This window comes from Geotrypetes seraphini, chromosome 12 (genome assembly GCF_902459505.1).
Source record: "Geotrypetes seraphini chromosome 12, aGeoSer1.1, whole genome shotgun sequence".
Lineage (NCBI taxonomy): Eukaryota > Metazoa > Chordata > Amphibia > Gymnophiona > Dermophiidae > Geotrypetes > Geotrypetes seraphini.
The window spans coordinates 60,225,578-60,240,062 of NC_047095.1; the positions used below are offsets into that span (position 1 = coordinate 60,225,578).

Here is a 14,485-nt window from a genome sequence, read left to right on the forward strand (position 1 = left end):
ATATGTGTAACATCAAAACATTGCATTAAGACGCATATTGAATCATAGCAGATCCGTAATGTAATGCCCCAAACCAGGGGAACAATAATACAAATGATTAGTATTTCCAGGAAGAGGGAAAAAGAAAAAGGGAGGAAAGAACAGATCAGGATATCTTGTACTTAAACACTGATGTAAAGTCTGTACACAATCAAATGATAAACATGTACCAACATAATATATCAATAACATTAAGATAATGAGACATAGAGGAATTATGATTTCGATTATAATGTCAAATATAGTCAAAGGGCATAATAATGTAAGAGTTTCATGAATTATAAGGGCTAATCTGGAGAATTAAGTGGTAAGTCAGCATATTGTAGTAAGGGGCCCCAAAGAACTAAGAACATTATTAACAGTATTCTTCGCATGAGTAATATAGGGCAAATTTTACTAAGCTGCGTTAGCGTTTTTAGCGCACGCAACATTTTACCACGAGTTAAACCCGCACTACGGCGCTAGAACTAAGGCGTCTTTTTATCAAGGTGCGTTAAACCGCCTGTCGCGCTAGTTGCTAACACCTCCATTGACGAGGCGTTAGTTTTTTGGCTTGCCGGCGGGGATTAGCACGTGATTAACCCCGCTAGCGCACCTTGATAAAAGGAGCCCTAAAAGCTCAATGCTGGCTTTAAGATCTAGCGTGGGCAGCAAATTAGCGTGCGCTATTCGGCGCGTTAAAGCCCTAACACGGCTTAGTAAAAGGAGCCCATATTCGCATGCACCTAAGACGCAGTGCAGTTACACGCGAAAAAAATCACGTAAAATTAAACTCTTATCAAACAGGTGCAAAATTAGCACCAGCAGGATTAGCTGATCTGGATCCTGGACTATACTAAAATGTCTTTCCTTCCCTCTGTTGTTTTTACATAGGAAACATGGAAAGCGGAACAGGCCGGCATCGCGTACGAAAAATTACACCGATTATAATCACAATGCTAATAAATGTAGGTTTATGTAACCTGGGAAGTCAAGGCGACATGCCCTACAATGTCACATTGTCGCTGAAAGCCCAGTGGGCGAAGCCGCTCCTGCTCCGAAGAGCTTACATCTTCCTGCCCGACAGGACCGACGGGTTCTCCACTCGCTCACGGCTTCCAAAGCAACACCCCGAGGCTACGAGAAGCCACCAGGGTAACCGAAAGCAGACGCGTCTCCCCGCCCCTCCCGCAGCGCGATCGAAGGAGGAGGGCACTTGCACGCCTAAATTAGCCGCTGCTGGGCCCGGTGGAAGCGGACGATGGAGCCTGCATCCGTCCGAGGAGGGACGAGCCCCGAGATCCGGGACGCCAGGTCAGCTCCGGGTCCCTTTTGAAGCGCTTGCGGGGGAGCCGGGCCACTTTCTGGGACTCCCTGCCCGCTTTAGCCCTCTGGCCGGAGTCTGGTTGGCCCTGAAGTAAAGCTTAGGCTCAGCCATGGCCATGAGCTTTGGGGAAGTGAAAGCCACCCTAGACGTGTATTTGCTCAGTGAAGCCGGCCAAAGGCCCCCTTCTTGCCCCTTGAATTATTGCCTGGGGGGCGGGGAGCGGGTTGTGATTGCTTTTCGGGCACAAGCAGGGAAGTTAGACGCCTAGTTTCACTTTTCTCGGAACTGGTATAATCCTCTAGTACCTCCTTCCTTCCGCAGCAAGGAATGAGGTGCATCTGCTTGGACCCAGGCATGGTGTAGCTGTTCCATTTGTTAGAAAACATCTCTCAGGGTGTCTGTGGGGGGGAGTTTGTGGTTTTGAATTAAGGTATCAGTATGAAAGGGCAGAAACATGTAAAAGAGGAGTAAAATACTTTTGTATACCAACCAGATACCTCTGCCATGAAACAAGGCAAAGATTGTCAGTGCCACAGAGGTGTTGAGACAGAGCCAGGAAGGGGGAAGGGGTAAAACGCGGACCTGACGGATCTAAAACCGCACGTCCTTAAAAATCTGAGGACCGTGCCACATGTACTTTCTGTCTCTTACAGACCTCGATGACATTTTAGCGCTGACGGATCCTAATACTTTTCCCTCCCTATGCTGAGACGGATCCGTCGGCGCTAAATTGTCATCGAGGTCTGTCAGAGCCAGAAACTAACTACAAGTTGCACGGACCTCAGATTTTTAAGGACGTGCGGTTTTAGATCTGCCAGGTCCTTCAGGTCCGCGTTTTATCCCTTTCCGACGTAAGGTGATACTACATCTGTGTAAGTTATTGGTGAGACAGGGTAGAGGCAGCCTAGGAGGGCTACCAAAAAGGCGCAGGGATATTGTGTACCAAAACCCCTATGAGATGAGGCAAAGCGACCTCAGGCAGCCAGCTGGGATAGGGAGATACGTTCTTCGTTTGTTCTTATATACGAAATCAGTCTTATGTGCACATAAGGTCTCGGTACCCGTGGTTTCGACTATTCGCTGTATTTGGTGCCGGGACCCCCTCCTAGTGAATCAACCTTACCTGGTAGTCTAGCGGTGACAGTGGGGCAGGAGCGATCTTCCTGCACTCCTGCCCCTTGCAGAGCAATCATTAATTCATTAATATCCCAATTTATATCAAGTGTAATAAGGATCCTGGTACTTTAACTCGTGCATTTTGGTCATGCCCTTTAATTAGGTCATTCTGGTTTGCCATCCTGTTATTTTTAGGCTCATTATGGGGTAGTTCGGTTGTAGATTCATCAAGGGGAGTAATTTTTGGAAATGCTGCGGCTTGTGGGGTTTTTGGTAAAAAGAAGTGTCTCTTATTTCAAAAGGCGTGTATAATAGGACATAAATGTATTATGCAATTTTGGTTATCAAAAGAAAGAAGCACCTAGTTTTTGGCATTCGGCTAGGAAAATTTGTATGTTTATGGAAATTTGGGATCCGTATATTCAGAATCTTTTAACTAAGGCAAGAAGTTTAATTCTTAATGATTTACATTGAAGCTATGATTATTTATTTAAAATTCCAGTTCTTTATTTTTATTATTCTTTATTTTTGTCAACTTTCATTGGGTTGGGGGGGTTAATTTTTGGGTTATTTTATTTCTTTAATAAAAGGTTTACACATAATTCAGTGGGGTAGGGAAGGGAGGATAGGATGGAGAGGTGAATAGGGAAAAGGGAAGGGGGGTAGGAAATAGGGGGAGGGTTTTGAGAGATGCAATGGGTAATTTGGAAATATATTTTGAAGAAATGAAAGACATTTGATGGAAATTAATATGATGAATTTTAGTGTAATGACTATTTTATTGTATTATATTATTGTATATTTACTGATTTCTTCAATAAAATGTTATAAATTAAGACAGCCAAGGAGAAAACAAAAACACTGTGGAGATGTCCAAAATGCAGGCTTTATTGAAGATAGTCATAAAATCCACATAATAAAATGTCTAGGACCCATACGATAGTCCATGTTTCGACAACCCTGTCTTCCTCAGAGGTCCCTAAGAGTCCTAAGTCAAAGAATTCTCGAGCAGGACTGTTCTCAGCCTTTGATCCACTTTTGGGCCGGCTCTGATCCACCCCCGCCTTCCCCTTGGCATCCTGGACCTTACCTGGTGGTCTAGCGGTCTTTCGGTGCAAGCACAATCTTCCTACGCTCCTGCCCCGTGCAGATCACTCATACATACATACACTCATCTCTCGAGACTACGACGGGAACTCACGGCAGCCATTTTGTATGAGTGATCTGCACAGGGCAGGAGCGTAAGAAGATCGTGCCTGCCCCGAAAGACCGCTAGACCACCAGGGGAGGTCCGGGAGGTGGGAGTGATTCCGGTTTTAGGAAATCACGAATAATCGAAATCGCGAGTCCTAAAACCGGACGTTGTTACATCTCATAACAAAAGCCAATTTTTTAATTAAGTTAGAATTTCCCATAGGTGATATTCTATAAGTTACAACTAAGTACTGCAGTTCTAAAGTGCAAGTGGGGCTTTCACATGGGTGGACCATGGTTTTGTCTTCCAGTTAGGCATGCACTTCAAGGCCCTCTTGTACTAAACCACGATAGAGGTTTCTACTGCGGCCCAGACTGCGAAATGCTCAGATGCTGCTCTGACGCTCACAGGAATTCTATGAGCATCAGAGCATTTAGCGCTCCGGACCGCGATAGAAACCTCTACTGCGGCTTAGTAAAAAAGGTGTGTGTCTGTGTGTGTGTGTGTGGGGGGGGGGGGTAAGTGTGTCACTTGATGCACCTAGGTACGCCATCGTTCATTTGCATTGACCTGAATGCACCTAGTTTAATGCTCTGTAATAGAGTCTTGGAGCCAAGATGGCCCTAAGCACATGGTGTCAGGGTGCCCGGACTGAGACACCAGTTTATAGAACTGTCTTTGTGAGGTTTGTCTCTTCGTTTGAAATCTTTTGAGATGTGGATGTTTGGAAACAGACTATGCCTTAATATGCAGAGAACAAAAGATATTTTCTTGCAAGGGCCCTCTGCCTTGCTTTGCCACCTTAATGGTTACTGCGGACGGGCAGATTAGATGGGCCATTTGGCCTCTATCTGCCATCATTTTTCTACATCACAATATCACATCTATAAGAAAAATGCTTCTTCCACTCTATGTTTCTATGACCTCACAAGGCAGGTGTAAAGAGCCGTAGCCTATAGGGAGGAGATAGTGGATGCTGGGGATGGGCAGACTGGATGGTCCATTTGGCCTTTATCTGCCGTCATAAGAACATAAGAATAGCCTTACTGGGTCAGACCAATGGTCCATCAAGCCCAGTAGCCCATTCGCACGGCGACCAATTCAGGTCATTAGTACCTGGCAAAACCCAAGGTGTAGCAATCATTCTATCCAGAATCTCAAAGTATAGCAAGATTCCGGAATCCCCAGAGTAGCAACATTCCATGCTACCAATCCAGGGCAAGCAGTGGCTTTCCCCTTGTCTTTCTCAATCTGGGAATATTTATGGATTCTACACCGATTAGGAATACATATGGCCTTTGCTGTTAAAATTATGGGGCCCTTTTACTAAGCTGGGGGGAAAAAAGCGTCGTCTATTATTTTTCATGAGCTGAGGCCTCTTTTAGCGCAGCCATAAAATGGCTGCATTTCCTTTTCTGCTTACTGATGGCCACACGCTAATTTCCCAATTAGTTTATGTCAACAATATTAATTAAAACACTCCTGTTAGCCCGACATAGCATGCTGTGCTCTAGGTCTGACTGGCAGCAATGTGTAAGTGCCAGATAAACGAGACCAGCCAGAGATCTTGGAGTATCCTTTTCTGGTGTAATTCAGCCCCAAGGAGGGTGAAACACGGTCGTGTCAGGAGTGGCTTAATAAATATTGTTTATATTTTCGTCACGGTGACCTGCTGCGTTTTTGTTCCGACTGGATCGTACAGATTTTGCATATCGGTTGTCTAATCAGCACTTGGCCATTACCACGTGAGCCCCTTACCGTCATCGGTTTTCTAGGCAGTAAGGGCTCTGCTTAGGCGCTGCTAGACGTGATTCTAGAAATGGCGCCCAGTGGCGGATTGACCACTGCGCCGAGCAGCTGCCTGTTTATAGAACCTAGACCGTACAGTCACAGCGTTTCATTGTGGGTGCACTTCAGCGCATGGCTTGTGATCTTCTGAAAGCAGTGGCTTAGTGAAGGGGTCATGGCGGTCATGTTGGTAGGGGTGCCGGCACTCCTCCTCCTCCCCGCCACTAACCACGCGCATGCAACCCTTCCCCGTACCTCGTTAACGTTCCCGGCGCAAGCAGCAACCACAACCTGCTGTTCGCGCCATCTTCGGCTCTTCCTCTGACATCACTTCCTGGACCCGCGCCTAGGAAGTGGCGTCGGAGGAAGAGCCGATGCCGACATGAACGGTAGGTTGGGATTGTGGCTCATGCCGGGAACTTTAAAGAGGTACAGGGGAAGGGAAGGGGTGAGCATGCCTTGGAGGAGCAGGGGAGGGGTACCACCGCCCCAGGCGCTTCTCACCCTCGCTGTGCCACTGTACATATTGATGCTGGCATTTTATAGATGCTGTTCTTTCTCGTTCGAACAGCCTGTTTTAAGCTTTTAGAGAGAGACACAGGGACAAAGTTCAACCCCGTCCCTGTGTCATTTTCTATTCTGCATGATTCACAGCCACTCTGTTCTCTCTTTTCAACGAATGGAATACCTTTTCCTTCTTAGCCCATATTTTATATTATAGTTTTTATGTACACTGCCCAGAAGGCTGTCTCCATTAGGCGGTATATCAAGACTAATAAACTTGAAACTTTTATACCGCATTCTACCCTAGAATTAGGTCCCGAAGTGGTTTACAACAGGAACACACATTAGTTAAATTACAAGACAGCACACACACACAAAAAAAGAAGAACTACTGTAATTCAGGACAAAATCTGCCGAAATAAAATGACTTAAGTATACGGTGAAACAGAACATAAGAATCAATAATTGAAAGCTTAGTCAGGAGATTGAAAGCTCCATCCAATCCTTCCGCAAACACCTGAAAACTTGGCTCTTTTCAAAAATCTAACACCTCCCGCTCTTTGGTTCTTTATCTTCCTAGCTCCTTTCCTGTAACCCTTCATTGTAGCTCCTTTTCAATCTAACCCTGTAAACCGTGCCGAGCTCAACGCTTGTGGAGATGGCGCGGTATGCAAACCTAAGGTTTAGTTTAGTCTAGTTTTAGTTTAGGAGAGCAGTGCAAATAGCTGCAGCTTCATAAGATAAAAGCTGTGGGGGAGAGTGTGGTGTAGTGGTTAAAGCTACAGCCTCAGCACCCTGAGGTTGTGGGTTCAAACCCTGGGCAAGTCACTTAATCCCCCATTGCCCCAGGTACATTAGATAGATAGGAACAGACAGGGAAAAATGCTTGAGTACCTGAATAAATTCATGTAAACTGTTCTGAGCTCTTTAAAAGTAAGTTTTCCCGCGGCGCGCTGATGTATTGCGCCGAATTGTCTGTGCTCCAATGTCAGCGCGCTGGTGTCTCGCGCGCTTTTGTCCCGTCACCAGTATCGCTGCTATCCTTATTTGAAGTCCATTCTGTCCACCTATTCGCTCTTCTACCTCTCTGAGCAGCCATTGCTTATCCTTCTTGCCTTGTACAGCTCTGGCACAATGGGATCCACAGGCTGTGGTTGTCTTGTACTGCTCTTGCAAGTGTTTTAGAATAAAGCAAAGCTACAGGCACCCACATGGCTCAAACTTTGAGGGAGTTGCACATTGCAAGCAGATGGTCGCACTGAGGCAGTGCCATAGCGAGGGTGAGAAGCGGTGGCGCTCCTCCACTGCCCTCATCTCTGCCCCCCCTCGCTCCTTCCCCGATTCCGCCTTGCGACCCCCATCGGCTCTCCCTCTGATGTCACCTCCTATTCTCGGCACCCAGAAGTGACATCAACGGGAGAGCCGACGGGGTTGCGAAGGGCACGTTGTAGACAGCCGTGACCAACAACTTCAACTAAATGTATAGGGAGTGCACGTGTGGAGGGGAGGAATGGGAGCAGGCGGGGTCCTGAAGAGGAGGATGGGGGCTAGCACCCCCGCCAACTTAGCATCCAGGGCGGACCGCCCCCTCGATCCCCTCCCTTACTATACCACTGCACTGAGGAGGTGTCTAGAGCATGGAAAGGGTCTAGTGGAGCTGAGAGACATGTATAAGAGAAGGAAACAGGATAATGGAAGAGAATTCCTAATGGTTCGTGCAGGAACCTGAGAAGCAGAGGAATGGAGTTCAATTCCCACTGCAGCTCTTTGCAACTCTGGGCAAGTCACTTAACCCTTCATTGCCCCGGTTGCACAATAAGTACCTGTATATAATACCACTTTAATTGTATAGTATATCAAATCCCACCCCATTTCCTAATGAGATGTCGGGGGGGGGGGGGTTATAAGCTGATGGGATGGAAGGGGACGTGTATGGGAAGAGGAATACTGCAATTACCGAAAAAGAAAAAATGTGATCATGTCACTCCCCTCTTAAAAGGAGCACATTGCTTACCTATAAATTATACCATCATCTACAAAATAGTACTATTGACACACAAAATGTTAATGAACAAAGCTCCTGCATTCTTAGAAAGACTTCTATGTAAAATCTTTTTTTTTTTTTTTTAATCTTTATTGATTTTCAAACTTTGACAGTGCAATACAATTAATTGAACATAAAATACTGCATAAAACACACTATTAACTACACAAGTAATACATAAAACAATCATTTTCTCCCATCCTTCTCCAAATTATTAATACAATAAGACATATGATGTGATTACAATATTATAATTAAGTAATTTAAATCCTCAAAATACATTTCCCTCCCCCACCCACCCTGGATGTGTAAGGAAATCGAGGAGAGACTTATGACCCTTATTGTGAGGTAACAAATGTAGTCAATGGGCTCCACACTTTATTAAATGAACTACTAAACCCCATACATTCCGCATTCATTCATGTATAATCAATTTTTATTTTCAAAAAAATACAAATACAATCAACCATTGAATACAACCAATTGTGCAACCAAGATACAAATGATACAGATCCAACACCCCAACCCGTCCCCTCCCCCCCCCTTCCCACTCTCCACAACCAGACTCAAAGCAGAATATTTCAGGGCAGTAGAGTAGACTTGGACTCAGATAGCCCACTGCCAAGGAAAGAAACCACAAGCTCCACATTCCCCCGAAACCACAGACCAGAGAACATGAAAAGAAGAAAAAAGAAAAGAATAAATAAATAAATTACGGGACTAGGTTGGAAAGTCAAATAAAAAAAGAAATTGGCCCCTCACGCATCCAGGACCCCCCCGTTAGAAAGACTTCTAATCCCACATGCGCCTACAAGATCTGTAACTTCTGAGGAGAAATCTCTCCTCTCAGTCCCCTCATTAAGATTCGTTTACACGCGGAGGGATACGATCTTTTCCATTACGGCACCACAAACTGGTTGGCGGGTAGGAAATAGAGGGTAGGGGTGAAGGGCCACTATTCGGACTGGAGGAGGGTCACGAGTGGTGTTCCGCAGGGCTCGGTGCTTGGGCTGCTGCTATTTAATATATTCATAAATGATCTAGAAACAGGGACGAAGTGTGAGATAATAAAATTTGCGGACGACACCAAACTATTTAGTGGAGCTCGGACTAAAGAGGACTGCGAAGAATTGCAGAGGGACTTGAACAAACTAGGGGAATGGGCAACGAGATGGCAGATGAAGTTCAACGCTGAGAAATGTAAAGTATTACATGTGGGAAACAGAAACCCGAGGTACAACTATACGATGGGAGGGATGTTATTAAATGAGAGTACCCAAGAAAGGGACTTGGGGGTAATGGTGGACATGACAATAAAGCCGACGGCACAGTGCGCAGCAGCCGCAAAAAGAGCGAATAGAATGCTAGGCATAATCAAGAAGGGTATTACAACCAGGACAAAAGAAGTTATCCTGCCATTGTATCGGGCGATGGTGCGTCTGCATCTGGAGTACTGCGGCCAATATTGGTCGCCGTACCTTAAGAAGGACATGGCGTTACTCGAGAGGGTTCAGAGGAGAGCGACACGTCTGATAAAGGGGATGGAAAACCTCTCATATGCTGAGAGATTGGAGAAACTGGGTCTCTTTTCCCTGGAAAAGAGGAGACTTAGAGGGGATATGATAGAGACTTACAAGATCATGAAGGGCATAGAGAGAGTAGAGAGGGGCAGAAAGAGGGAGATAAAGGGAGAGAGAGAGAGAGAGAAAGAGAAAGATTGGAGAAACTGTGACTCTTCCCTGGAGAAGAGGAGACTTAGAGGGGATATGATAGAGACTTACAAGATCATGAAGGGCATAGAGAGAGTAGAGAGGGGCAGAAAGAGGGAGATAAAGGGAGAGAGAGAGAGAGAAAGATTGGAGAAACTGTGACTCTTCCCTGGAGAAGAGGAGACTTAGAGGGGATATGATAGAGACTTACAAGATCATGAAGGGCATAGAGAGAGTAGAGAGGGGCAGAAAGAGGGAGATAAAGGGAGAGAGAGAGAGAAAGAGAAAGATTGGAGAAACTGTGACTCTTCCCTGGAGAAGAGGAGACTTAGAGGGGATATGATAGAGACTTACAAGATCATGAAGGGCATAGAGAGAGTAGAGAGGGGCAGAAAGAGGGAGATAAAGGGAGAGAGAGAGAGAGCGAGAGAAAGATTGGAGAAACTGTGACTCTTCCCTGAAGAAGAGGAGACTTAGAGGGGATATGATAGAGACTTACAAGATCATGAAGGGCATAGAGAGAGTAGAGAGGGGCAGAAAGAGGGAGATAAAGGGAGAGAGAGAGAGAGCGAGAGAAAGATTGGAGAAACTGTGACTCTTCCCTGAAGAAGAGGAGACTTAGAGGGGATATGATAGAGACTTACAAGATCATGAAGGGCATAGAGAGAGTAGAGAGGGGCAGAAAGAGGGAGATAAAGGGAGAGAGAGAGAGAGCGAGAGAAAGATTGGAGAAACTGTGACTCTTCCCTGAAGAAGAGGAGACTTAGAGGGGATATGATAGAGACTTACAAGATCATGAAGGGCATAGAGAGAGTAGAGAGGGACAGATTCTTCAAACTTTCAAAAAATAAAAGAACAAGAAGGCATTCAGAAAAGTTGAAAGGGGACAGATTCAAAACGAATGCTAGGAAGTTCTTCTTTACCCAACATATGGTGGACACCTGGAATGCGCTTCCAGAGGACGTAATAGGGCAGAGTACGGTACTGGGGTTCAAGAAAGGATTGGACAATTTCCTGCTGGAAACGGGGATAGAAGGGTATAGATAGAGGATTACTGCACAGATCCTGGACCTGTTGGACCGCCGTGTGAGCGGACTGCTGGGCACGATGGACCTCGCTCCCATAAGAACATAAGAATTGCCGCTGCTGGGTCAGACCAGTGGTCCATCATGCCCAGCAGTCTGCTCACGCAGCAGCCCCCGGGTCAAAGACCCATTTTATATTAGGGAAGAAAAATTGCTTAGTAAGTTCAAAGATCTTTTAAAAAGCTGGCTCTTTAAGTGAGCTGCTTAAATTCTATAAAACTCAAATATTCTACAGTGGGCTAAAATCCTTTAAATGAAAATTGAATGGGCAACATTTCTTTATCCTATTGTCTTAACCTTTTATGCATTGTAGTTATATCCGTCGTCCTCTTGTTTCATGTACTGTCACAGTCTTAAAGTACCGGTATGCATATTTTTTTAAAACCCTGTTTTTATCACTATTTGTAAATTGCATTGGAATATGATATTGCAGCCAAATCAAATTTTAAATAAACTTAAACTTGAAACTGAGGGAGTCAGGGGAAGGGGATGAGCATATGCTGTGAGGTAGGGAAAACAGAAGATAATGGTGGGGAGGAGAGAAGGGGGAAAGAGCGTTGAAGAGGGGGAAGAGCTGTGAGGTGGGGACGGGGGAGAGACCGGTGTTGAATGGGGGATGATGGGAGGGAGGGAGGAGCGCGGAGTGCATGGAAGTGTGTTTCTGTGTAGGTGTTGGGCTACCTGACATTTGGGGGGGGGTTATGTTTTCAGGCGTTTTCATTTGGCAACCTGCCGAGTCCAAGAGGAGTTGAAGGTCGCAGCGACTTTGTTCAGCTGTTGGCATCTGTAGCAGCCACCGTGAAGGTAGCCATGTTGCTAGAGATACCTTTAGCAAAAGAAGACGTCACTGCTGCAACTTCAGGCACTGCTTAAGTAAAATCACCAAAAACCAGAAGTTAAGGTGTACTATTATTCTACCCCTGGGGGAAAGCCACACCGATAACATCAATATTTTATACCTTCACAGGAACAAAGAGGCATCTTAACTATTATTGGTTAATCAAGAGCTGACTCTCAACGCATCTGAATGGTATGCTAGCAATTTCCAACCCTCCCACAGTCAGTCTTTAACAAACAGACTGGGACAGACGCTATTTATTTTTCTTCCTCTCCCCCCCCCCCCCTCGGTCTCCCATTAGTTGCACTGTTCACAAAAAGTTGGTTTTCAGTCTGGTTGTACCTGAATCATCATCATCACTGCAGGACCGAAACGTGGCAGGAAAACATTTGAGGGATTAAGTTATCAAAAGATAGTGGGCGGAGGTGACAAGTTATGTTTTGGCACAGCGTGGGTGGAAATGCAGCACAGCTTAACCTAACTGAGATAGCACTGACCTAGACAGTCACCTGTGATTCAGGTTAAATTCTACATATTACGCTATGTAATAATAATAATAATAATGGTGATAGGTGCAACTATGATGTATTAGAATAAATTGTATTGGCTGTACTACGGTGAGAGCCCATCATGCCCTTAAAGCAGACATGGTGTGTGTCTGTTTGTGAGCAAAGAAATATAATCACGTCCCTCTGCTTCTTATAAAGGAGCACTGAATCCCCATATCTTACCCTATAGCTTTTGAGATTCCTACGGATACACAACATTTTTATTTACAAGAGGTCTTCCCTCTTTTCTTGACGGGTCACTTATTCTGAGTTTGGGCCACAGATTAAAATGTCTGTGACTTATTATATGCATTTTAGAAAGCTTTGAAAATGTAATATTCTTGTGTGCACCGCATAGAATATCTTTCCAGCAACATTTTTTTTTTTTGTCATTCCCATTTCTCTCTCTCTCTCTCTTACATAAATGCTTAAATTCTACCACGCAGTCGGACTTTACTTTTATGGTACCAGTGCTCTGGAATATCCTCATAATCTGTTTTTGAACTGAAACTTCCTTCAGGAGAATGTGGTGCATGATTAGCGCTACAGCCTCAGCACCATGAGTTTGTGGGTTAGAAGTCCAACAGCTCCTTGGGACACTGGGCAAGTTGCCTAATCCTTCACTTCCCAAGTACATTAGATAGACTGTGAACCCATCAGGACAGATAGGGAAAAATGCTTGGGTGCCTGATTTGTAACCCATTCTAAACTAAACTAAACTAAACCTTAGGTTTGTACACCGCGCTCTTATCCAGCCCGTCCTCCTCAGGAGCCTAGAATGGGTTACAAAGGTACATTCACAACTAGGCTGTACAAGTTCTAGAGATACATTCAAGTGTACTGGAGGCATAAAGAGATACATTCACGTGGATTGCGGGCATTGGATTAGATCTATGTTTCTATGTTTCTATACACTCGAGGCACATTCTCAGCTAAACTGGAGACATGAGACTAGTAGGACCTTGGGGGGTTGGAAAGGTGCCCGTACGGAACAATAAGGCGCAATCAGCAATGAGGCTTAGGTGATTGGCTTGAGTTATAGACTGCTATATTCAGGCCTTTAAGGTCACAAGGCAGGTATGCGCTGGCTTCAGAATAAGTATGGTATATGTACCCAACACTCGTTTAGCTATTCATTCTTCCTCCTCCCCCTTCCTTCACTACTTTCTTCCCTTTTCCCTTCTTTTCCATTATCTTCCCCCTTCCCCTTCTGTTGACTGCCAAGTTTATTTTTTTTGGTGCCATAGGCAGTTTAAATCTCCCCTAATTGTTAGAATGAACCTATAGTTTTGTAATTATAACTGTAGCCATTGACATCACACTTGCATACTAATGGGTATATAGACAATTGCATGCCTTTTTAATGTGAGCCATCAGACATGATATACATTTTTTAATAGGGGTAGGAACAGCTTTCTTATGTACAGTCGCAGAGCATTCCAAAGAACCTTTCTAGTAGGGGGAGCAACGGCCACCTTATGTACAGTCGCAGAGCATTCCAAAGAACCTTTCTCGCAGGGGGAGCAACAGCCACCTTATGTACAGTCGCAGAGCATTCCAAAGAACCTTTCTAGCGGGGGGGGGGGGAGCAACGGCCACCTTGTGTACAGTCGCAGAACATTTTGGCTGTGCGTGAATAAGATCTAATGGAAGTTTTTAAATTAAGGTCCATTATAGCTCTCTTACACGCAGATGCAAAGTGTTTTGATTTGTATCTCGATAAGATTTAGGTAAGTTCAGTGGTGTAGTTAGGGGGGGTGGGAGGCCGTCTGCCCCAGGCACAGTCTTCCTACCCTTCCTCCTCTCCTTGCCGCGCACCCTTTGCTTTTCCCCATACCTTTTTTACTTCCCCGGCACGAGGTTGCTGCCTGCGTCGGCATCGGTGCTCTCTCTGACGTCACTTCTGGGACCCACGCCTAGGAAGTGACGTCAAAGGGCGAGGCAACACCGACGTGGGCTGGAGAAGTTAAAAGGGTACTGGGAAAGGGAAGGGGGCATGGGTTCGGGGCAGGGAAGAGGGTGAGGGAGGCGTGTCACCCTCCCGGGCACCACTCACCTTACTATACCACTGCTTACACACAAAGTTGCAAAGGGTTTTGATTCGTGTCTCGATAAGGTTCATGTAAGTTGTATTGATAATCATTCATGTTTCTGTGTATGTTTATGATCAATTTCTGATTGCTTGTTTAAGACACTTTTATACAGCTTGGTTTTTATAATAATTTTGTATTTATAGATATATATATATATCTTGTACAAGATCCTTTATCCGACATCCTTGGGACCAGGCGTATTTTGGTTTTTGGAACTTTT

The 14,485-nt window shown here is 45.1% G+C and overlaps 1 protein-coding gene across 2 annotated transcripts in view; it reads left to right on the forward strand.

The window, feature by feature from the left end:
• Positions 1-1,157: 1,157 nt before the first annotated feature.
• Positions 1,158-14,485, forward strand: part of TTC39A (tetratricopeptide repeat domain 39A) — a 150,186-nt gene continuing 136,858 nt past the window's right edge. Inside the window, exon 1 of one of the 2 annotated variants that reach the window (XM_033915880.1) lies at positions 1,158-1,332. In XM_033915880.1, coding sequence (XP_033771771.1) covers positions 1,280-1,332 — 53 coding nt within the window. In that variant the 5' untranslated portion in view covers positions 1,158-1,279. Of the gene's footprint in view, positions 1,333-11,782; positions 11,817-14,485 lie in introns of those variants that run through there. The other variant, XM_033915881.1, reaches the window with a different exon arrangement.